Raw genomic sequence first — 23,145 nt, 5'->3', positions numbered from 1 at the left:
TGCCTCTGTTCTCATTTAATGTTTATTTTTACGATCGCACTGTTGTTGCTGTTGTTGCTGTTGCTGCGGCTTCTGCTGCTGCGTTGACGCCATTCGCTGGGAATGCTATTTTTAGGGGTTTGTATCCTTTGAATATTACAGATATCCCCCATTCTCCTCTTCCTCTCTCATCGTTGTATGGGCGACACACGAGAGTTCCGGCTCCGGGGGGATGTAAAAGCAGTTTGATGGCATCTGCCCCGGGTTTGTCTTGTGTTTTTTTGGGGCGAAGAGTTCGGCATTGAAACGAGACAATAACTTGGTGCTGCTGTTTTCAAAAGGGTAGTGAGAGGGAGGGGGGGGCGGGGGTGGTACTACCCCTAACAATAGTGAAAAATGTATCAATCTGTACCGCGATCCCGGTGGGGGCGAGAGAGGTCTATGCATATGGCGTACAGCAATCCCGGGAGTACGATTTTGGGGCAAAGTTATGAAGCCCCGTGAACATGAAGCCAACCAAATTTCCTTCTCCGGGGCCGCAGGTCTCCGGTCCCAGTGGTGGAGGTCCATCGTTGGGATCCTCTCGTGTACGGGGGGGCAGCTAGGGGGTAGTGGGTTGGCACGTTTCGCTGGATTCGTGCTCGGTTGGTTTAATGCTTAATGGATGTTACATATTTCACACAGCCGAGAAAGCACTTTGACTGCACGGTTTAACCACTTTCCGGTCCACTGCACACACATACACGTACACATACGCACACCGTCGTGATGATGTTCGGTTGTGGATCCGACGGAATCACGTCGTTAAGGGATTAAATGACAGGCAAAAGGTGACGAGCTGTTCACCTACTTATCTGACGGCTGGTAGGCATTCCATGGCCATGGATGGTCACGCAGGCGGGCTGTAATCTCGGTGAGGTGAGCGGCATCCAAACACATTCACAAAAAAAAAAGGAGGAGCCCCCACAGTGGGTCATGAAGAATGATGGCGGCGTTCGGCATAAATCACCATCCGCGAGGAAACCTTTTTCGTCCATTGAATGCCCCCGGATTGATCCTTAAGGGGGGAGAGAGGCTTTGCGAACGGTGATTGGTGTAGCATTTTTACGGTCAGTTTCCAATGCGATGTGTCGGGCCCTGTTTGTTTCCGGTTTGGCTGCCTCGAGGAGGCTGCCTCGAGGAGGCTGCCCTACGGGTTTCCATCCGCTGCTGTTGCTGAAGGATATGGGTCAGTGACAAGGAAAACATTTTCTTAAATGGTTTGGGGTACTTGCGGCTTTCACACATACCGATGCCACCGCCACACCGTGGTGGAAAATAAATTTAATTTTACGGGTTCGCTTTTCGGTAAAGAGTTTCTACGTTTGACTCCGGCGAAGGGCTTAAAAGGCGGTCGGTTGCGACGGGTAAATGAGGGCGGGTTTTTCGTGTGCCACGATCGTGTTTTATGCTCGTGCCGTCACCGCCTCTCTAGACGGGAGCGCAGATTCTTTCGCGAAAGTTTTGAGAGTTTTGCTCAAACTGAGCTATCCTTTCAAAACTTTCAAAACTCTCATCCAAACGTCGTCGTCTTGGTGACCTAGGTCTATTTAGCTACCGCGCTCACTTGAAACAACAGCTTGCTTGATTTTTTTTATGAGCAGTTAATTTCTTGCGCTGCTTGCTCAATTCTTTCAAAGTTTTCACCCTCTACACGAGCGAGAGATCTCTCGCCTCCGATTTGTATGGATTTGACAGTTAAATGATAGAATTGACAATTAAATGATAGATCTCTCGCGACTTGCGCTCCCGTGTAGAGAGTCGGTCACACATTTTCTTCCGCGTTTGTGCGCCGGGCAGCCGATGGGAAATTCACAAACCATCATAAGCCTGCTGAGATCCGTTCTCCCGAACATTATGCTGTTCGGCGTCAGAAAACAGAGTAGGCCCCTCGGTAATAGCGAGCACGTAGAAGTAGAATAGAAATGGAATGGTTTCACTGGTGCGCAGCATGCCATGCGGTGCTTCAATGGCAGCCCAAGTGTCACTAATGTTGCCGCTAATGGAATTTAATGTGCACGGCCTGCGTCTTTCCGTCCGTCTCTGTCGCTCTATATATGTTGCGCCATTTTCCATCCATTCCGCTAAAATCGTGCGTCTCTTGGGCGGACTCCGGACTAGGGCCTGTTCCCGGTGCCGGATAGTGACGCCCCGGGAGGAATATTAATTTAATTATCATCCTTACTAGCGGGGCAAGCGAAGCGAAATCTAAAGTCCTTGCGTTGTAGCCCTCCAAAACCTTTTTTATCCGTCGGTCCGTGCCGGTTCTGGAGGAGTCGGGAACTTTCAAACTCCGGGATCTCTTCCGGAACCTGGCATCCATGCATTTCAATGGCAACGTTTTCCGGATTTAATTCGCCTCTAGACTCTTCTCTCGACTCGACCGGCACACCGACGGCCGAGGACTTATTATGAACGAGAAGTATGGAATACTGGTGCTCACACACACACACACACACACACACACACACACACACACACACACACACTCTGCATACCATTTCGGCACGCTTAGCACTGTTGGCGGCCATTTGGCCGATGGCTTTGTTCATTAAAAGTATCGTGACGCGGTATCCGGCAAACGGGAGGCACTGAAGCACTCGCACCCGCGTGCTTACAGTGCCATCGGAGGGAAGGGAGGGGTATGCGACAGTGTCCCCGGGCAGTGCTGCCTTGGCAAACGACAGCCAATAAGTGCTTCAGTATTTAGCTTCGTTTCTCTTTCTCGCATCCATCCCATTCTCGGTCGGCGCGCGTTCGCCTCCGTCTTCTTCATCTTGTCTGTTCATTTTTCACTGAAATTTATGCAAATTCCATGCCGAAACCCCGCCACTAATCTAGCAGCAGCAGCTGAGAGCCGCCCCGGGGGCGAGGGATAGGGGGCTGCGGGAATGTTTGATGTCACCATCCGGGGGCCGCCCTTTCGCGAAACGGTCTCGTGACGTTGACGCAGAGGCTGTTCTAAGTAGTTGTGGAAGGGGTTATATGATGCCTTGGTTTAGCTTTCCGTTTCAGGCGTTCGCGAATGGTCTGGTCGAGTAATTTGCCTTTTGAAGTTTGGAAGCATGTACCAACGATGCCGACACGGAGCGCGTGAGAGGGAGAGAGAGAGAGAGATAGATAGATAGATAGATAGATAGATAGAGAGAGAGAGAGAGAGAGAGAGAGAGAGAGAGAGAGAGAGAGAGAGAGAGAGAGAGAGAGAGAGAACGGAGGAAAGAGAGAGCGTTGATCCTTGGATAAACTGGCTGGCATAGATAATATAATCTGATCCAATCCGAGAACAATTCCTGGAAGGCTGGCTCCGGTTACTCAAAAAAAATGCGCAAATCATCACGTAAAAGCTTCCGAGAAGAACTATTTTGAGGCGAGGATGGTTAATTAACTTTATCTGAGGCCCGGCAGGGATGCGGTTCAGGTGTCAGTAACAGGAGCGCAGCGGCACAAAATGTCAAACACCGGATCGGAATATTAGAAAAGATCAATCTCAATCAAACAGTTTGTATTTTGGTCACCGAACAAAGGTCAGCATCCCCCCAGCTCCTCGGTTCAGGTATACATTGGCCCGGGTGTCACACATGTCTACGTGTTGCGCTGAACTTTGTAAAGCATCGGATACATCTGGAAACTAGCGGCGGTAAAATGCCACCATCCGTGCAGCACAGTGGAGTGAAGACCGTACCTGACACGAGGACCATGTTCGCTGAAGGTCGGATCGGAGGTTCCCTACGGAGGCTCCATTCTCTCTGCCTTTGGTATCCAAAGCAAAGGTGTGGCCGGTTCGGCAGCAACCAACCCTTCTGATCACTATGATTTGGCTCGAGGATAGTCTAGCATTATGTTCGTTCCGTGGCACTAGCGGCTCGTGGTTCCGACACACGACCGTTGTCCGTCCCGGTCGTTACGGTCCCGATCCCGGTTACGGTCCAGTGCAGCGACTGATTACGCGTTCACTCGCGGCTTCACACATCGTCAAGTGCCACTTACTCAACCTGGGGGCAGGCGGAGGGAGGGCCGATGCAGAACATTGTCGAGCACGGTCCGCGTTCGTTCGATCCGTTCGATCGAGAGGATTCCAATTCCCTTCGCTGGGACTGACGTAAAGTTGACGTTGATGATAATCAAATGTACCGTGCGTTGCGATGCCAAGCGCCCGTTGAAAGCGTTAATCAGTTGATGAAGGATACAGCGAGACAGTGATCGGTGTGTGTGTGTGTGTGTGTGTGTGTGTGTGTGTGTAGAAAAAAAGGGGAAAACGATGCGATGCGGCTCACTAATTGACAAACAACATTTTTGACAGTTTTCCCGCTTCCACCGGATTTATCCGATGGTTCCGCTTTTCTCTCTGGCTTTCCTGGAGGGATCATCGAGGATGTGCTAATCAAATGGCGAATGGAGAGGCACTTGCGTTCTGCGATGGCGTTAGTTGACATGTTGCTATCTCCCCTGCTCCCTCCCTCGCGGTAGAACGAATCAATTGTAGAGCGCACACGCTGCTGACAGCTCCATTCATTCCCTAGCCTCAAACTCGCGGAATGATCGGGGCCCCCTCTCCCTCGGGGTGGGAAAAGTCGACGGGTGGTATGTTTGCATAATTTATGCTCATCATTGGTAGATTGGTGGCTGTTGTTGTGTCCCGGTCCCGGTGAGACCGGTCCTTCAGTTGCATCCTCTGGCACCGGGATTAATGGAGTTTTATCGTTCGTCCGCTTTACTGTTTGCCGAAGATGTTCGATTGGTTTTCCGCACATCGGGCAGGGGGTCGGTAAATCAATCGATACTTTCGATCGGTTTTTTTCCCCCCTCCTAAACAAATAAGCCACATTATTTACCCACATTCCATGCATTCCTACTGGAAATGATACCAAGTAGCACCAAGGCTCGGATGGGGATGGATGGATGGGAGGTGGTTCGGTTGTTTGCGTATCAACTGGTGTTTGATCGAGCACCCGTTTTTGTGACAAGGCAATGTTTATGCAATCTACTCAAGTGCACACAATGTTGGTGGAGGCAAGTAAGTGATGACGCTTGAATGAGGAAAATGGTAAGCACTATCTGAGAAATATCTTAGTAACTATGGATACTGGAATGGCATACTGAGAACTGAGTGAATTGACAAACACCAAAAATGTATCTTTGATCATGAAAGTATCGCAAAAAAAAAACAAGATATTGTGATCGATCGCCAGCAACAGGAATTCATTTCCTGTAATTGAACTTTGCGCAGGTTATTCGCGAGCACAACGGATGCCCTCGAGCAACTGTCGTCGGAGGAGGGGACGGAAAAAAGTAATTCCTGCTGCTGCTAACCCAATAACAACGGGGAACGAACGAATTCTCATTCGGTTTGTTTGCCAACAGGTACCTTGGAACCTTGTGGTACCCACAATCTGGCAACGAGTTCTTGGCAAAGTGCCAGCAGCAAACATCCCCTCCCCAAACCACGTACCTCGGAAAATACATTTCATAATTGAGCGAAACCGTCGAGCTGGTGGTGATGTGTTGCCATGTGCGGGCAGGTGTTTTGCCGTTCCGGAGGCAAAACATGCTGCCAACCCGGCATCCACCGGCCGGCATACACCCGGTGCGCCGCTAAGTGAATTAGAAGCGTTCGCTCCACTCCACGCAATGCATCGTTCGTTGACGAGATGAAAGTTTTGCTCCAGTATGATAACCGGATTGTGCGGAAGCAACGTCAATGCCCGAGACCGGCTCTTCCTCGGGCGTACGGGACGGCTAATTTATTGGTTGCCTTTCGCATTGGTTGCTCCACACCGGTGTAAACACGCTCTCCGAGTAACGACGCTAAAACTCCGTCCAGACGATGACGAATGTTGGAGAATTTCTCGACGAGAACTTCTAAATTAAACGTCATCCCATACAAATCCGTCGAGAAGTTATCGCGATAACTGGAATGCACGTGTAGACAGCGAGCAAGCGAGAACGAGTGAAAACCCCCTTAGGAGCTGTCAAATCGTATGTAAACAGTAGGGCGAGAAAGTTATCGCGATAACTTTTGCTCAAATTGAGCAAAAGTTATCGCGATAACTTTGTTGCTCGTCTGGACGGAGTTTAACGCATGGCGCAGATGAAATCACATTAATTACCTCACGGGACTTCACGAACGGCCGGGAAGCTCTGTAGCGCGCACACACACACAGCAGTGTAGCGAAAGGTTGAACGCAACATCCGGGCATCCTCTGCTCTGTCCGGTGACAAAGCTAGAACGTGACAAAAGAGGTGCCACCTTGAAAAAAAAAAAATCCTACCCATACCTTCCAGGCCAGCAGCAGTGTGAAGTGTGTAAGTGTGCTGGGTGCTGGGTGCATTTCCCTGCACTCGGGGTTGTGTTGTTGTCTCCCTCGGCCACCGTCCGCGGAATGGCGTCCGGAAGGAAGCAATGTCTCGGCCGAAGCGCCGCGCATGAAAAGCACAATGGCACTTGGAGGTGGCTGTCAACAATGTTTATTGCCAGCTTGAAAAATGCCACCCTCCGGGCCACAAGCCGACCGGCCCGACCCGGGTGGAATGGGATTGTTTGTTACCAACAATCACGGCGCCGCAGGGGCTACAAAATGCAATGTTCGAGAGAGAGAGAGAGAGAGAGAGAGAGAGAGAGAGAGAGAGAGAGAGAGAGAGAGAGAGAGAGAGAGAGAGAGAGAGAGAGAACGAAAGAAAAAGAAAAAGAGAGAGAGAAAGAGAAAGAGAGAGAGCTAGTGTGGTCGCGTATTTTCTTGGGAGTTTTGCGCATTGTACTGACACTGCCTAACACCTGACCACTGCTCAGTTCACGGTACTTACCGATGGCACCAACTGGAACCAACCCTTTTCCAGCCGTTTCCAGCGGTATGGAAATCTCCGTTTTGAGCTGTGCTCCCACTTTACCCTTGTCGATTGCCCTTGTGTTGTTTACTTCTCTGCGATTACACACATACACACACACACACATATGGTGCTCTTGAAGTCAGTGCTTTTTCAGTCCTCCCCCCCGTCAGTGGTGAGCACACTAGCCAATGTTCACACGAGCTGCAAGGCTGCGACCGGTTACTCCGGCTTCTCGAGAAGTGAGTATAGAACGGGGGAGCAAAGAAACGCCAAAGGACACCAACAAGATGGTCTTCTCTTGGCCAAAAAGGAACTGGGCGGGAGGAGCGCAGCGGACAGAGAAGAGGGTGCCGTGCAGTATGAGTGTCCTTGAAAGTTTCCTTTTACCGAGCTTTTCCTCACAGAAGAACGGGGAGAGAGAGAGAGGGGTGCAAAGCGAAATGAAACGGTAAGCAGAAGCGATTGATGCATAAGCGAACGGAGCGGCAGCCATCCTCGCATTCCGTCTTGCGTCCGTTGATGGCTGCTGCTGCTGTTGCATCGGCATCAGTGCAGATTACAAAAACATTTATGGGAGAAGCCCGGTGTTTGTCCGTATGATAGAGAGAGAGAGAGACACACACACACACACACTCTAACACACTGTTGGGCGCATCGGAAGCGACGAACGCGTTGGGAAGTCAAGAGGCACTTATTACGGAAAGTGTGACGACGGTGGCTGCATCAAGTGAAATAAGAGGGTAGAGGGAGTGCAGGTGTGTGTGTGTGTATGTGCACTTTGGGTCACATACGATCACTGGGTATGTTTGGGCTAGTTAGAGTAGATTAAACGTATGTAAGTGAAGCATGAAATTGGTCCTCCAGACAGCTCGTCAGTTCAGTCCAACTAACTGCGTCCTGGCAAACCCCAGTTTCCCCAGTTTCCTAGTGTGTTTTGTGGGACTTCTTGAAACAACACGAGCCCCCACGCGCGCACATGTCTCTCTCTCTCTGTGTGTATTGCAATGATTTGCATCTCAAATGGTGTTGTACGGCGCGCTTCTTCTCTGCGGCAGAAGCTTTACGGTTATACGAGTAGGATCGAGTTCGTGCACAACCGTACCGGTGCAGTTTCGGGCAGAGTTCGGGCCACACTTGTGCCCTGCAAATGGTGTCGGTGTTCCGGTGTTGGTGCAGCTGAACACGAATGGAGTATTGAACCCCCCGCTCGGTTGGCTCCGGTAACATGGAGAACAAGTTTACGGAGTTTTGGTTAACAACTGTTGGCATGAACATGAGGCGGACCGGAGACCGAGATGTATGCATCGTAGCATGCCATGACTGACGTGGAATTTAATTATTTCTCTGACAACGCTGACATCCCAGTCACGGCTGGCCAGCGTTGGGCCATTTGTAGTACCAGAAAGGATTGAATGATGGAAGTCACAACTTATGGAACCTCGTCCCCCGTCCCTCCCACCCATCCGCCCTCTCCAAAAGCTCGTAATTTTCGATTGTTGACACTCGGTACGTCTCCAAACTCCGTCGTATCTGCGTTGGTTGGTGGTCGATTTGGTCTCAAACTTTTGTGTTGTGCGCCCCGTTTGGCTTTTCGGACTGACCTTTCCTGCGCTGCTGGCCATCGGCCATGCGTACGGAAAAGTTGCTCCCGACTGATGTTGAGGTGTAACTCACCTAGTGTGTAGCAAGTGGCCGTTGGAGGCCTTCACCTATGGAAGTGGACAACAGTGGACCACGGACCACAGTCACACTCACGATCGAACCGCACCGCCATGGTTCGAAGCGATTCGTTTGCTCACTTTAAGGTCCCAACAGAAACCAACCGTCAGAGCACTAAATAGCATGCGACATGCGACAGAAGCCTTCTCTGCGGTGTGTTTGTGTGGGCCTGTGTGCATGTGTGGGAACCAAAGTTTTCCTTCTATGTTTGCTGGTTGAGTTTTCTGTTCTGGTAACTTTACTCATTCGGTCAATGGTGGTCGTTAACGGGCGCTTTCTCCAAACCGTAGCAAATGGAAGTAACGCCCAAACAGTTCAATGCTCCATTCCCTAGTCACCAAAGTCACCAAAGTCACATCATTTTGATAGCTTTCGGGGTTTTTTTTTGTGGTAGGCAAGGTAGGCTTAATGTTGTTTGGCATTTGTGTGTGTGTGTGTCTCTTGCGTTGGAATTAATAAACCAATTAGTGATCCCTACGATGGTCAGCACTTGGCAGGTGGCTTATAATAATCAGCCCGAAAACTTGTTCTAGCTTGTTGTAGGCACCTTTTGTGATGCCAATAGAGGAAATTAATATAAATCCTCATTAAGAAATTTCTATTTTTCCCAGACCTTTGTACGTGATCGAAGTAAGCATGTAATAATTTGATGCTCTTGTTTGATACTTTACCAAAAAGCTATTAAAAAGACAAACATTTGAATTCACTAATGCCAGTTTCAAAGAAATCTTAAGTTCATCGTGTATCATTGCAAAGCTGAAGTACATTTTGGAAAGCGTCAAATGACAATTAGCGGTAATCTGATGACGTTTATTTGGCTGTTCAGTCACTCGTTATTCGCTGAAATGCTCGTTTTTTTTTTTCGCCTTAAACCTGCGAATGTTGTATTGTACCGAGAAGACACCGTACAGCGAAGCAGCAAAACTTACCTACATAGCCCATCAACAGGCTGAGCAGTGGCACTGCCAACAGTTGCAGCTTTCTGGTCATCTTGTGTTTGCTGACAGGATTTTTGACACCGCGGACGAATGGTACGGTGGTCAATCCGTTGCAATGTGGCTCGGCAAGTGGGGAAGCGTATCGGGACAACGTTGACCTTGAGCAGCTCTCCCGATTATTTGGTCGATATTTGGTGAGACCTTACGGCGTCAAGCACGTTTGAGAAACTAGGAAATTGAAGCTTCACTAGAACCATTCCCGGGGGGTATTCAGTCGACGGGTAGCATCCAGCGTAAGATCTTTCTACATTGATTCCGCTCCGGGATGATTCACATTTTTCTCACTCTACATACACACGTTAGGTCACCAGGTTTGCTTAATACACGACGGGAATGACCACCGTTCAATCACCGGTAATCATCTTCGCTTCGGCACACGCGACGCTATGATTGGAGAAACACTTTTTCACTTGCAAAAAGTCATACCGAGGCATTTTCTCGAACAGAACAAACACGAGTGTACGAGACGCGAAACAAGCAGGAAACCAAACAAATGGAAAACCACAGGAAAACTCAATCCACCTTAACGACAATCCCTGGAAATGGTATAGTTCACTATTTCTTCTAACTGCTTTTCCAACCGCGCTGCTGTGTGTGTTTTCACGCCGACGTCGTCGTAGAGTGGATCACACCACAAACCGTGCCGGAAACTGTAAGGCGCCGCATGATGATGTTCGTGGCGCAGCGTAGTGCTCAGCGGTGCTTCCGCAGCATCAGCAGCCCGGCATCATGCTACCAGGTATCGATTACCGGCTTTTCGAGCGCGACGGCATCGGGGATCTGAAATTAAATATGCATAACAAGAATCAGGCATCAGGCGGTCGGTGCCGATGGAAAGAAAACGAAACAAAAAAAAAAAAACGTGGCATCCGGAAGAACAATCCCAGTGCCTTTTCCGATACCGCCTTTCGAAGCGATGAATAAATAGCTTTTACGAAAATCACACAACCACAGCTGCGGGCGATAGAGATGCTAGCTCACATCGATTCCAGGCAGCGCTTGCCATGGGACGACCTTCAAGGGCACATTCTATGTTCTCTTCACCGGCAGAGGGTTTTAAAAATGGAAATACGCTACGCCAAAGCCACTACACCGCAAGTCGTTGTCGGTTGTGTGTTGGTTTTTTTTTGGGGCGCTCATGTTGCACTGAGCCCGTTAGGCGGGATGATTTATCATCCAGAATGATTTATGAAATCGCCCTTCGGATCTTCGGAAGGGACGACTTGGAGGTTTTGCGAGAAATGCGAGTAACGCACCGTTAGGAGAAGGTCGATAATGCGAATTAAAATAATGTTGGCAAAAACCGAACAGAAGCATCCAACCGTGGAAAACGGCACAAGTCCCAGGCGCTACTCCAATCGCCATTCTCCGATGACCGTTGAGAGGAAGAAAAATGGCGAATGAGCAAGCGAGCGAGCGAGGCGGGTGCGAATGAAGGAGGCAAACAAATTAATGCGAAATTTAATCTCATCGCAAAACAACGCTCCACGAACGGCTGAAGATGTTTGCCAATGGAAACCGCCACGTTCCGTTTGTTCCGTCGTTCCCACCGGGGCACCGGTTCCCACCTTCCATCCACCATCTGTATCCACCATCGGAATGAACTGCTTCCTCCTTTGGCTGGCCGATGGTGGTATCGTGTTTCAAAATTTACACTTTATTATGGTGTTGCGAGGGACGAAACCGAAGCCTGGGTTCACGTTTTCGGTTGCACTCGACGGAAGCCTGCGAGAGACGTTGGTGCGAGCGTTGAAACTGATCAGACATTCCGAGTGCAAAACATTCACGCGGAAAGCGAATGGAAAGCTGTGGACTTTTGCGTGATGAGAAGCGTACACAAGGTCATCTCTGGATCTGGCCGTGTCCTTTTTGTGCCTTCAGTTCACTGACGCCCGGTAGAGTCGTGGCATTTTGGAAAATTCATCGAAAACCCCAGTGATTCGTAAGATGAGAATACAAAGAAGTACAACAGCGGGGTATTCTAAAGATGGAAAATAAAGTCCACAAACAACACACAGGCCCCCCTATGCTGTAACCGTCAAGGGCATTCGGTCAAGAAGAAAGTGACCGCGTAATTTTCGTTATTGTATGCGTCTTAAGGTAAAGCCGTCCGACGTCTGGGACGTTCTTTGTTGGCGTTCGGTTTTCACTTCTAAGCCTCTGCGTAACTGCCGACGCAGAGCAGCACGGTCAAGATCCTTGAAAATCACTCGGTACTCATCTCCGACTAGCGTTCTACTTCTTTCTCTCTCTCTCTCTCTCTCTCGCTCTCTCTCTCTTTCTCTCTCTCTCTCTCCTTCAGGCTAAAACTTTACATAAATATTCATGAAATTAAACCATTGCGTGACTACCCACGGAATGGACAGTAAAGTCGCAGCACACGAAAAGGGAAGGTTACCGCAGGGGTACATAGGTGGTGCGCTTAGCCAGAAACAGTTATTACATTACTGGCCGCGAGAAGCAATGTCGCAGTCCACGCACCTCCACCTATTTGCTATCTTCTCCGAACGGAGATGAAATTAGAAGGTAATCTATACACCGGTAGCGTTCTTGTTGTTGTTGTTGTTGTTGTTTCCGTGTCAGCGTGTGACGTAGGACGTAGCAGGCGCCGAAAGTACAACGGATGCTTCCTCTTCTGACAGGTGCCACTGTTAATGTTATTTGTCACCAGCACGTCGGTTCAGTTTCAAATTGGCTAACGCTGGAAGGTACGAGCTGCGTTGTGAGTCGCATACAATGTTAAAAACGGTGGACAGTAAGGCTAAACAGAATGTAGCCTGGCGCCATTATCCGTATCTTCTTGGTAGGCTATGGGGCTGCTCTTCGCAGTCCGCTAAATGGTGACGCTGCCGACCGTCCAAGGTTATTCCACTTTCAGACAATGTCCTTTCTATTTCTTGTTGTTTCGGCGAGTTTCTGACCCTGGTTTACACCGTGTTTCGGTTTATATGTTTAATGCTCCCGGGAGAATGCTTATGGAGCGAGATCTCCGAATTTTCAGTCCCAAAAAGACCTCACCTGCCTGAAGCAATGTTAATGCCCAATTAAGGATTCTGCAACACCTCGCGGACTATCGTAGAAGCCTCGAATCGATACGCAAAGACGCTTAGCTCCGCAGGGTAATCCCTCGGTCCCCGGGTCAGGTTGTTATTTTCTACTCTCTTTCCGAACCGTATATCTTCGACTCTCGGGTGCGGCTCGGGTGGTTCACAGCTCTGTCAGCATCGTGATCACGTCTGACCATTGTCGCCAGCCTGGAAGCGAAGAAAACGTGCCAAACGCACAATACTGACGACGAAGTGGAATCCGACGGGTGGTCCGCTTTATCGTGCTGCTGATAAATGTTTATGCTTCGTTTGACAGAGTTCAAGTTGTCGATTCGATTGGCCCTGAACACTAGGCGGGGGAGGGTGCACTTTGTCCTCGGCTGTCAATGGTATGTCAATTAATTGTTTATTTGCGAATCCATAGGCTACTGGGTCTGGTTATGATTGTCAGAGAGTGTTTAGAGGCGATTTTCTTTCCCGGCGCTTCCTAACTGATTGATAGGACATTCTAACGATGACGAAGTGGTTTTCGGTTTCCGACAACGAAGATAAACAAAACACGCCGGCGCGAGCGCGCGCCATGTTGTTTACGCCTGCGTTTCTTACTTTGTGTCTTACTTGGTGCCTTTGTGAACTTACTCTGGGGCCTACACTGTCCGCACCGGGGCCACGTAGCCATTAACGGAATCACACCCATCCATCGGTTATAAACGTTACTAACGACCAAAGCGGAGCACGGTGGAGGGTTAGAGCGTCGTTACCGACACTTTGTGCTATAAAAAGACAAAGCGTCTCGCCTCGGACACACACACACACACGCTAGACAAGCGAAAGGTGTTTCCTTTGAAGATGTGCGGACGATGGCTAAAAATAACTCCTCCCCCTGGTACGCCTTGCGCTTTGCGTTCACTTTCGCTGCAGCCGGGCCGTGATCGAACGGGGAGGACAGGATTTGATGGACACGGTATGAACACAGATTTATTGTTGCCAGCTATCATTCTGCTATGCGCCGCTAATGCGCCGCACTGTCAGGAAAGGTTCGTCGTGCAAAGATTGAAATGTTCGCCAAGGAGTAAAACCCGCACAAGGGGACCATCTCTGCTGGCCAGTGGCCAACTCACGCTTTCACGTAGTGGTCGCGAATCGAGTCGAGTCGACTTGCCACAAATCCATTTGATTTGCCACCGAGGGTAATGAATTGAATATTTATGAGCCAGCATGATATTTATGAGTGAGAAGCGAGGAGTGAGAAAAGGTCGACCGAAGCAAAATAAAAACAACCCTCACTGCCCACCTCTAGTCCCAGACCAAAAAGAAGTCCCCCATGCCCGGCGTGAGGTGGCACATTAGCCCTCGTGACCACATTGCCACATTGCTGGTGGTGGTGGTGGTGGTGATGGTGATGATGATGATGGTGGAATGGCAACCGCAACCGGCAGTTTAATTAAATCATGGAACGCTGAAAGTTGAGCAAATCGAATTTGCAAAACTTGTGCCCCGTCAATCCTAATGAAAATTAATGCGTAATGCAGCGAGCCGGCTGAGGATGCGGCCGAAGGAAATTACGATTCATGGAGTTCCCTTTCCCGTCGGTGCTCAAGACACTCCCATGTCAAGGATGCCGACGTATGCCGGACGTAGGAAGGAACGGGAACACACGAGTACGGTGGTTGTGGGATGGAGCGGAAATTAGGCTTCTCGGATTCCCGTGGTCGTCGCCGCCGCCGTCGCCGCCACCACCGACTTGTTTGCGTTTCTGACTATCCCGCGAGTGGCAGAAGGTCAAGGGTAGCAGCATGGCGTCAGACGTCTACCGAAAAGGAGCAACCGAGCCTAAGGTTCATCTTGACATCCGGAAATTTTGTTCCCTGTTCCTTCATAGGGAACTTATGAAGTGGTTTTTGCGGGGTGGGAGGTGACTTGAAGCAACTCGTAATTGCAAAATGCAAATATTCATGGAGTTCGCTGAGTGGCAAGGTTCATCGCCATCTATTCTGTGGCAGGGGACTGTTCATGGAGGAGGGCAGGAGAGTGACACGAAAATGGTGTGGGTGCAAGGAAATAGAGTCTTCGGAGTGATAAAATGGAAATCCGTTTTGTCTGCGCGAATGTGCGCGAATAATGCTTTCGTCAATATTCGTGGACTTAAAGTAGAAGTCATTAGCAGGCTTTGGGACGGCCTCACATAGTGCCAACCAGCCTGCTTGGTTTGCGGCCATTTTGAAGGTAGCCAATCAATGTCAATCCTTTTCAACGTCATCGACAGGCTTCTGCGCAAACACTACCTAGGGGCACTATCGCTTTTGCCGTGGTTTCCCATATGGTACGAGGTTGATAAACCTTCCCGCGGGCTAGATTATTATCGCTTTACATGCTACAGGGTTATGGGAGATTGTTCGTGAGAGAGGGTAGTAAAGCTATCGGGCGCTGTCTAGTTTCTTGCGTTGCGTATTGAGAGTATACCTCGGTGAGTTCCGAAACTATCGATTAAGCTCATATTCTATACGCAAGTTACGCTATACAGTTTTCAACTTTCCCCAGTAAGAAAGCAATGTGCAAAACATGACGGACGGTTTTAATAATCTGTGACAATGTGCATGCGCGTAATTGTTGCACATAGAACGATGGATACGATAAATGCTTCCGCTTTTCTCGCTTTCGTCGCGTTTCTTCTGCTTTGACGCGCTCGCCAGTTCGCAAGTGGCTATATTGCGTGTCCCGAGGGAGTGGTCCATCCACACGCAACCCCTTGGTATCAGGGCAGGTGCACCTGCGGCGAAGCTGTAATCGGTAATGGCGTTGTTTTATGTGCTACGATTGTATCACGGTTTATGGTTCACGCTTTTCCGTCAACCGACCGTTAGTGTAGCATCCACCACCGGCCATAAGTAGCATATTAAATGCATGATTTTGTGGTTTAAACATGATTTCAATTGAAATTGCGTCACCGACGGTGCTGTAATGAATAGCAAAACATTATGCAACGGATGCGAGTAGCGGTTTGCAGTAAAAAAGGAAAACGAAACAATATCCCCTCGAATCGATGGGAGGCAGAAAATGCAAGATTGATCTGTTTTGCGTACACAACACAGATGACCTCACCGCGCATACTGCGTAGCATCGAGAGCACCAAACAAATTTGCGTAATTGGCAAAAAATGGTCCGGGAAGTGATGGCAAAGGAGGGTCGAAATTGTACAATGGTTTGGCCATTTGGAAAAGTGTTTTTCCGTTATCGATGAAAAATCGAGTCAGCAATAACTAACGGTGGCCCAGACCCCCCACCCGAAAAGGGCCCAGGCCTATCGCACGTATGGCCAATCCATTCCCAAAAAACGCCATTTTATACAAACCAACGCACCGCACACTCGGAATGCCTCAGAAGTGGGGCCCCAGGGCGGCAAGAGGAGCTCCTGCTGGACACCGCGGGCGTCGCTTGCTCTCTCTCTCTCTCTCTCTCTCTCTCTCTCTCTCTCTCTCTCTGTTTCTAACGAGACCCAGTGGAACATAAATTTCCCATCCCGGGGGCTACTCCGGGGTTTTGTTGCCTCTCCCCTTTCCCAGGAAACCGACCATTCGGTACCGCGGCTGCAGAAGCAGTAAATTGTTGGCGTGATGTTGCCCACCGGCCCACCACCACCACCACCCACAAAGGCCTCCAGCCATCCAGCACCGTGCGCGAATATTATGCGGTCCCCCGGTATTATGGTTGGCCTCGGACTGATCGGCCAAAGCGGCAACATTAGCATGTATGAGAAATGGTTGGTGCCGGCTAGTCACGCGTAGGACGGGGCAGGACGATGTTTTGGCTTGCCTCGCGGTGGTATTGGTGTTACTCTGTCCAGTGGATTATGTATGCTGCGAGCCGTACCACCTGCAGCATTGGCTGTGTTGCCTGCATCATCATTTTGTATTCTGCGGCTACATTCAACATCCAAAACTAGCAGCTAGTTGGGGCATATATTTTATGCTTCCTTTGTACGTTTGGCTGTTCCACTGTTAGCCCCTAGAGACATCTTCATACAACCATTATATTGTGAACGGAATATAATAATATTACGGGGGGGACGAGGCGAATATGATCGATCTCCCTGTGTTGACGGGAGTGTTTAAGGTTCGCTTTCGCACCATCCTTCCGTAGTACAACATATGCCCGAAACGTATACCGTTCGTTCGGGCTATCGATTTTCACATTTCATTCCCCCCTCCCTGTGATCCTTGCGGTCCTATGGCGGCTAGTGCGACAGTGTGGGAATCGATTTTCCCCCCTTCCCCTATTTCTTCACTGACCCTTGCCACCAGTACCAGGCCATACACGCGACTATTCACGAGTTCGCACATTGGCTAGATGATGAGGTGGGGGGCGCAAAAGAACCGCCCAAGTGCCGAAGTGGTATGGTGTGTGATGCTGTCAAAAAAAAAAGAGTAAGATTCAATCTACTACTGCAATGAGGTGGAGCGCGGTGCAGGGGCATCACCACATCTGGTCGCTATTTGGTAGCTCGTTGTGCAATCCCAAGTGTGTGTGTGTGTGTGAAGCGCATGCTTTCCGATTGAATTATTCATAGATAGTTTTTTTTTGCCGCACGGCAACTACTTTAAACATGCAGTCTGAGCAGCAGCAAGGGTTTCGAGTTTTCCAGTTCTGCCTAGCTGAAATCGATTTGACGTGGTGTTTGTGAACTGCAGCATTTCGTTCGTTGCAGCCATTAAAACTCCTCCACTTTCCTTTACCAGAAAACCGTGAACGCCAACATCATCAGCGTAGGCCAAAGTGACGATCGAAATCAAACCACCGAAAAAACAAAAAAAGGTAAAATGCGTCCCACGCCTGCTGTTCCTTCCTACGGTGGCATGGCGGCGAGAGGTTCTACGGCGTCTACGCGCGACGCACCACCACGAGTAGTAGTCTTAAGCGAGCTCGTAGCAACCGTGTAGTGCGTGGGCAAACCCTTGGCCCCCTCGGTTTTGGGGGAAATACATTTTTAGCGCTCACGCACGACGACTCACGTTTCCATTTTCTCAAAATAGCTCACCGGGCACCTATATCTGACTCGCTCGATCAATGCGCGCGCGCTCGGATCACGGTTTTGCGGGGTTGAGCGGGAGGGAGAAGGGCGAGTTTGTTTTGGGCCCGTAAGAGTTTTCCGCATAAGGCTCGTCTCGTCGCGCGTCAGATAACTTGCGGCTGGGCACACCACCGCATGTATTATTCGCCGGTAGTATCGGCTCACGTTACACTTGAGAAATATTGAGAATGTTTTTCAACAAACGCCTACCGTGATTATGAGTTTCGCACATCATTATCATAAAAAGAGGGAAGCGAGAACGTAATTAATGCTAAAGCTAGGAATTTACGAGACGAGTCTTTCATCGTGAACAGTCAAAATAATGCATTAATATGCGCGGCACCATCGCTACGAATCGTTACGCATGTTATCGAAATAGTCACGCGGTGGATCACAGAACACACTGCCCGTTACTCCAGTGGCATCACTTTTCTCCCTCCCCTGGGGGACGATGACGACCCTTTTTGGGGACGTTCTTTGCTTTCCTTCGATTGAAAGCAATCAGCGGGTCTTGTTCAGATCCTAGCGTGTATGGAATACGTGTTTGGCCTCTTATTTTTTTTTGAAATTGTAACAAAGACGTTTACCGCATATAGCGACAGACACACATACAGCACACAGCTACTGCCTGCCGCACGTGAACAAACATATAGAACCTTTGGTGAGGTCCCGGAGGACCGCCCAAGAAGTTGGCAGTATGTTCAATTCAATGGTTCACCAGGCACCGTTGACACTGAATGAAAAGAAGATGAAAAAAGGGGGTGCTCCCCGTTTCCTCTCCGTCGATGCTTGAACCACGGCGAGGGCCCAATCTCACTCACAACCTTCCTCACTCTCTCACTGTTCACTCGGCAGCCACACCACGAGGATAAAAGATAGAGCAGGGCACCAGCACCAGCAAATCGAACCAGAAGACACTCCATTCTAGATGCACATACGCACACACACACACAGACACGCTCGAAGAACCACACACACACCAACACAAACAGCAGCAGCAGCAGCAACGGGGAACACTTTTGGACACGTTGTTTGCATACAAACAACACCAAACTCATACCGTGCTCACTCGACCGAAGCCAGCCCTGGGCCAGCCGATCAGAAAAGCCCGCAGTACGGAACGTGGAACATCAGCGAGCGGAGGGGAGGGGGAGCAAAAGAAGAAAAACCGTAGTAGTAGTAGTAGTGGGAAGAGGTAGTGGAGTGGGTCTTCGAGCTTCGGGCTACACACAACACTCCGGATGGCCCTGCACGGAAGGCGTCCAACCGTCTGGCTGGTTTATCCGCAGTCCGCGCGAGCCCAAAACGATCACGATAGACGCAGCGAGCGAGAGAGCGAGAGAGCAAGAGCCTGAGAGCCAGGAGGGAGAGTCTGTCGCCCGTACGGCGAGACTCACAGTCGGTCGTACCACCCGTGCACACTGACCACCACCGACCACCCGGTCCAGATCAATCCGTTCGTTCCGTTCCGAGGACATTTCACGCACGACAAACCTTACGAGCTAGCAGAAGGCTTTGGACGAATTGCACCTCACTATCAACTCACTTACGGTGCAGACGTTGGATACTGGCTGGTTGGCGGATGGGCGACGTTACACGTCGATCGTTCGCTCGGTCCGGTAGTGCGTAACGCTCGCCGTACGCTGGCACGCACGTCCGCCTCGTACGGTGACAGTTCTGCAACTGAACTTCAAAATACTGCAACGTCTCCACCGCTCGCTCGCTCACTCGTTCGCTCACTCGTTTGTTCGTTCGTTCACTCACTCACTTCCTGCACAAGAGTGCGTGAGTGCCGCTGAACTTCGAAGGAAACGAAGGAATGCTGCAGCTCTATGCCGCATGAAATGAAACAGACGGCATTTCCCGGTTTTGAGAGGGGCGGCGGGTGTGGTGTGCGGTTACCGGGGGTTCCAGCATCAGCCGCAGCAGCCGTCTGATGCCGCCGGAAGGTGAGATGGGGACGAAGGACGAACCACGCTATACCCAGCTGGCATTTTGTGAGTGACTTTCCTATGTTACCAATGAGAGTGAAAAGGAGGGCAGATGAAACAGAGCATCTGAATGAGCGCCTTGAAAATTTGGCCGTGGGCATGAGTGAGACTTCCGATGAGACGGCGATATTGGTGGGTTCCTTTCCCGTATCCATGGTGTTTTGCTTAACGATTCACGACTGCTCTCGAAAAAAAATATACGTACAAAACCCAAAATCAGCAAGTGCATCATGGATGGCTTTCGTAACTTAACCTAAGTTTTGCCGAATCGACGATTCGTTCACGAGTCTGGGCAAATGTTTGACAAATTTATTGCAACACAATTCGAGATGACCAGAAAAATGCTAGGAATTTGCACAACGTAGGACATATTACAAACGAAGTGCGACGATTCAGCCAGCTGAATCTTATTTAACTTTCACACTTGAAAATAATTTACAATTTGAAAGGAACTGTTCGTAGTGGTACAAGACCGTTTCAGCAATCTTCTATACGATTAGAAGAATGTAGCCAAGTGTGGGAAGAACATACGCAAGGCGAAACGGAATATCCAATCCTTCGCAAACATGACAACGACTATACGTCCGAAAGTATGCTTCACTACAATCACATTATAATGCAAACATAACTGCATCCATTCATACGCGAGATATAGTCCAGCTGGTTCGAAGCCGAGCAAAACAACGGTGATGCGGTAAGTACAGAACATTTCCATAGTTCCAAGATTCATCCACACATTTAATACTTACAGGAAATCTCGCACACAGGCTCACGCGGAAACACAAACTGAAACCGGTCGTTGTGGAGAAAGCAAGGCAAGGCCAAGGGCAAGGGGTAAGGTAAGGTAAGGGCAAAGGAAAGGCCTACCCAGTTTTTTGCCTGAAAATTAAAGTACCATTTTGCAAGCAAATAAAAACCTCTAATTACGCATCAAGCCAATCAGGTAGTATCTCTGACAAAAATAGGAGGTAAGTCTCGCGCAATAGGTAGTTTCTGGAGCAACCGGCTGGAGTTACCACCTTGAAAGTAACTCACGAAAAGAGGGGAAATGCCAGCTGGGTAGTCAGCTGAGCCGGTCACTCTCACTCTCCTCGTTGGTCACTTGTGAGAGGCTCACTGCTCACGATGCAGTTAACTATCGTCGCAATCTCTCTCGCATTCTCTCTCTCTCTCTATCGTTGCTCTCGCGGTGAGTGGCAATGGAGACGCCTTGCGTTGATGGAGACGCCTGGTTGTGATGATGGAGGCGCCGGGTTTTTCGTTTCGGCCGCTGCGTAACGAATGCCGGTCCGCGTAGCGGTTGCGATCGAGATTATCCGCGTCAGACTTCCGGCAGAGAGTCGGAACCGCCACAGCCAATGCTCACTTCGCGGTGGTTCACGCTGCGTCGTCGTCGTCGTCGTCGTCCTTGCTGTTGCTGCTGCTGTTGTTATTGTTGTTCAACAAAAAAGGGGCCCCCGTTCCGACAGCACGCCATGCGCCGAAACGACACAACAATGGAGCGCACCAAATTGGGGAATGAAAGGGCGATGGAAGCATCAAACAACGACCAACGGCGGCTTGTGCCGCTTGTTTATTCGAGGCATTGTTCCTGTAAACGAATGTTTCTTTATGGCTGCCCAGAAGGAGCAACGGCAGGTGAATTGAATCGAATTGTTTGATTTTCTTCTTTACCGAAGAGATTGTCATTAAATGGTAATTGTAATGCTTTCATTGGAAGAAGCAGTAATGGCCGTTTGAAGATGGTAATGCATGAGCAACAACAGCGGCAGTTGTTGGTAGTGTTGTTTGTGTTTTCTTTGAAATATTTTTCATTCAGCTCGTCCCTCGTTATTTGTTCATTATCAAGACGCTTGATTTTAGACGCTGTCAACAATTACCTAATACTTTCCTGCTTGTAAAAATATAACTATCGTTTTAGTCTCTCAAATTATAATTCAATTGAGAAATTGAATTCTGGTACCACTATTCATCAAAATTAAGATATATTTTGAATGCCTCATCGCTGCCAGTAAACGGTAATGATTCCCGTAGCTCCAGACGCACAGCATCTGTTCATTAAATTTGGCCGCTAATCCTATTATCGCTGTGCAAACAGAGAAATCGTTCGCGTGAGTCTGTTTTAGAAAATGATCCAACATGGTTGCCACGGTTTCCGCCTACCGAATGGTTTTCGGCGATTGGTATCGCTTTCGAATCTCACGGTTGGTTGGTACGTATCGGGGGCCAGGCCAGGGAGAGCTTCCTCCTTCTTCGATCGTCGCGAGATTCGGTCGCTTCTCAAAACCTTGCCAAATGTCGCATTAGAGCGGTACGCCGGATCGAATTAGTTAGCGAAGCGGCATTAGGCGCTTCTGGTATGGCAGTGAAAGATGTCTGGAAGAAAACGATTCAATCTCATTTGACTGCGAGCAGCGCGTGGGATGGTGTACAATGCTGAACGCTGGATTGCGTCGTGCAGGGCAGAGGTCACTGTTTGACTTTCGCGCGGGAAAGCAAATTTAATTTTCCTTTTCCCCGCTTATGCTAAAGTGTCGAGCAGTGAAGTTTCTTACAGGGTTTATACGTAGTGTGGAGGCGAGTGATTGATTGTTAGGATCATTGTGCTGTTCGGGGCCAGTACCTCGCCTTGTGCGCAGTTTGCTGGAAACCGCATTTAATTATTATTGCTTTTCGTTGTTGACGTTGACGGATCAATCATTGAATATGTATTCTGTGCTGAACAGTAGGCAGAGATAAACACATTAATGTGTTCAAATAGACCCATAGTACACATGGGAACGTTGCTTCCAAGAAATGCTATACGATGTATGCTGTACGTTCAAAACATACTCCAAAAAAGTGGTTTTTCGACTCATACCATCAACTACTCACGGGCATTACGTTTGGAGAAATATGTTTAATATAACAACTCTCAATATGCACTAATTGGAATGTGATTCTTAAAGAGAATAGCTAATGAATGAATCATATTTAAATAAATAAATAAATGAATCACATTTAAATAAACGAATTGACCCGATTCAACGAAAACATAAACATAAGTTCAACACGCGTAAGTTCAAAAGCCATGTCGCCATACACCCTTGTCAACATACACATTATGACTTGTACCATCTTTCAACGAGCATTTCGTGGTATCGTGGCAGGCAACGGCGCGACGCGGACCAAGTTGTACAGCGAAAAGTAAATACGGGAAGCAAAATTCGAAGCGACATCCGGTCCGAGAGGGAGGCTACGTGTTGTGTTATGATAAAAAGGAATTCGTATTTGCTTCTCGCTTCGCTCGTCTTTCATGGTAATTCGTGAGTTGAGCGTCTTGCGTGGTGGACCCGGAAATGGTAGGCGGCTTCTAAAACTGTCCACACAGTGGCCGTGCACGGTGGCCCAGTTTCAAGTGCAGCTCGCCCACTCACCCGGTAGTCCTTTGACCTGGAAAGAGAAACATTGAACGGGAATTGTGCCATCTCGCTGACGTC

The 23,145-nt window shown here is 49.2% G+C and overlaps 1 protein-coding gene across 5 annotated transcripts in view; it reads right to left on the bottom strand.

Annotated features, from left to right (window-relative positions):
• LOC125950378 (uncharacterized) overlaps positions 1–19,348 on the bottom strand; it is a 38,951-nt gene extending 19,603 nt beyond the window's left edge. The window contains exons 1-2 of one of the 5 annotated variants that reach the window (XM_049678320.1): positions 19,170–19,348; positions 9,492–10,340 (exon numbers count right to left, since the gene is read on the bottom strand). In XM_049678320.1, the coding sequence (XP_049534277.1) occupies positions 9,492–9,552 (61 nt within the window). In that variant the 5' untranslated portion in view covers positions 9,553–10,340; positions 19,170–19,348. Of the gene's footprint in view, positions 1–9,491; positions 10,341–11,128; positions 11,148–18,262; positions 18,353–19,169 lie in introns of those variants that run through there. The other 4 variants (XM_049678318.1, XM_049678317.1, XM_049678321.1 and 1 more) reach the window with 4 other exon arrangements.
• Positions 19,349–23,145: the final 3,797 nt, after the last annotated feature.

Source organism: Anopheles darlingi, chromosome 2 (genome assembly GCF_943734745.1).
Source record: "Anopheles darlingi chromosome 2, idAnoDarlMG_H_01, whole genome shotgun sequence".
Taxonomy (NCBI): domain Eukaryota; kingdom Metazoa; phylum Arthropoda; class Insecta; order Diptera; family Culicidae; genus Anopheles; species Anopheles darlingi.
This window is presented reverse-complemented; position numbering and strand designations above follow the sequence as displayed.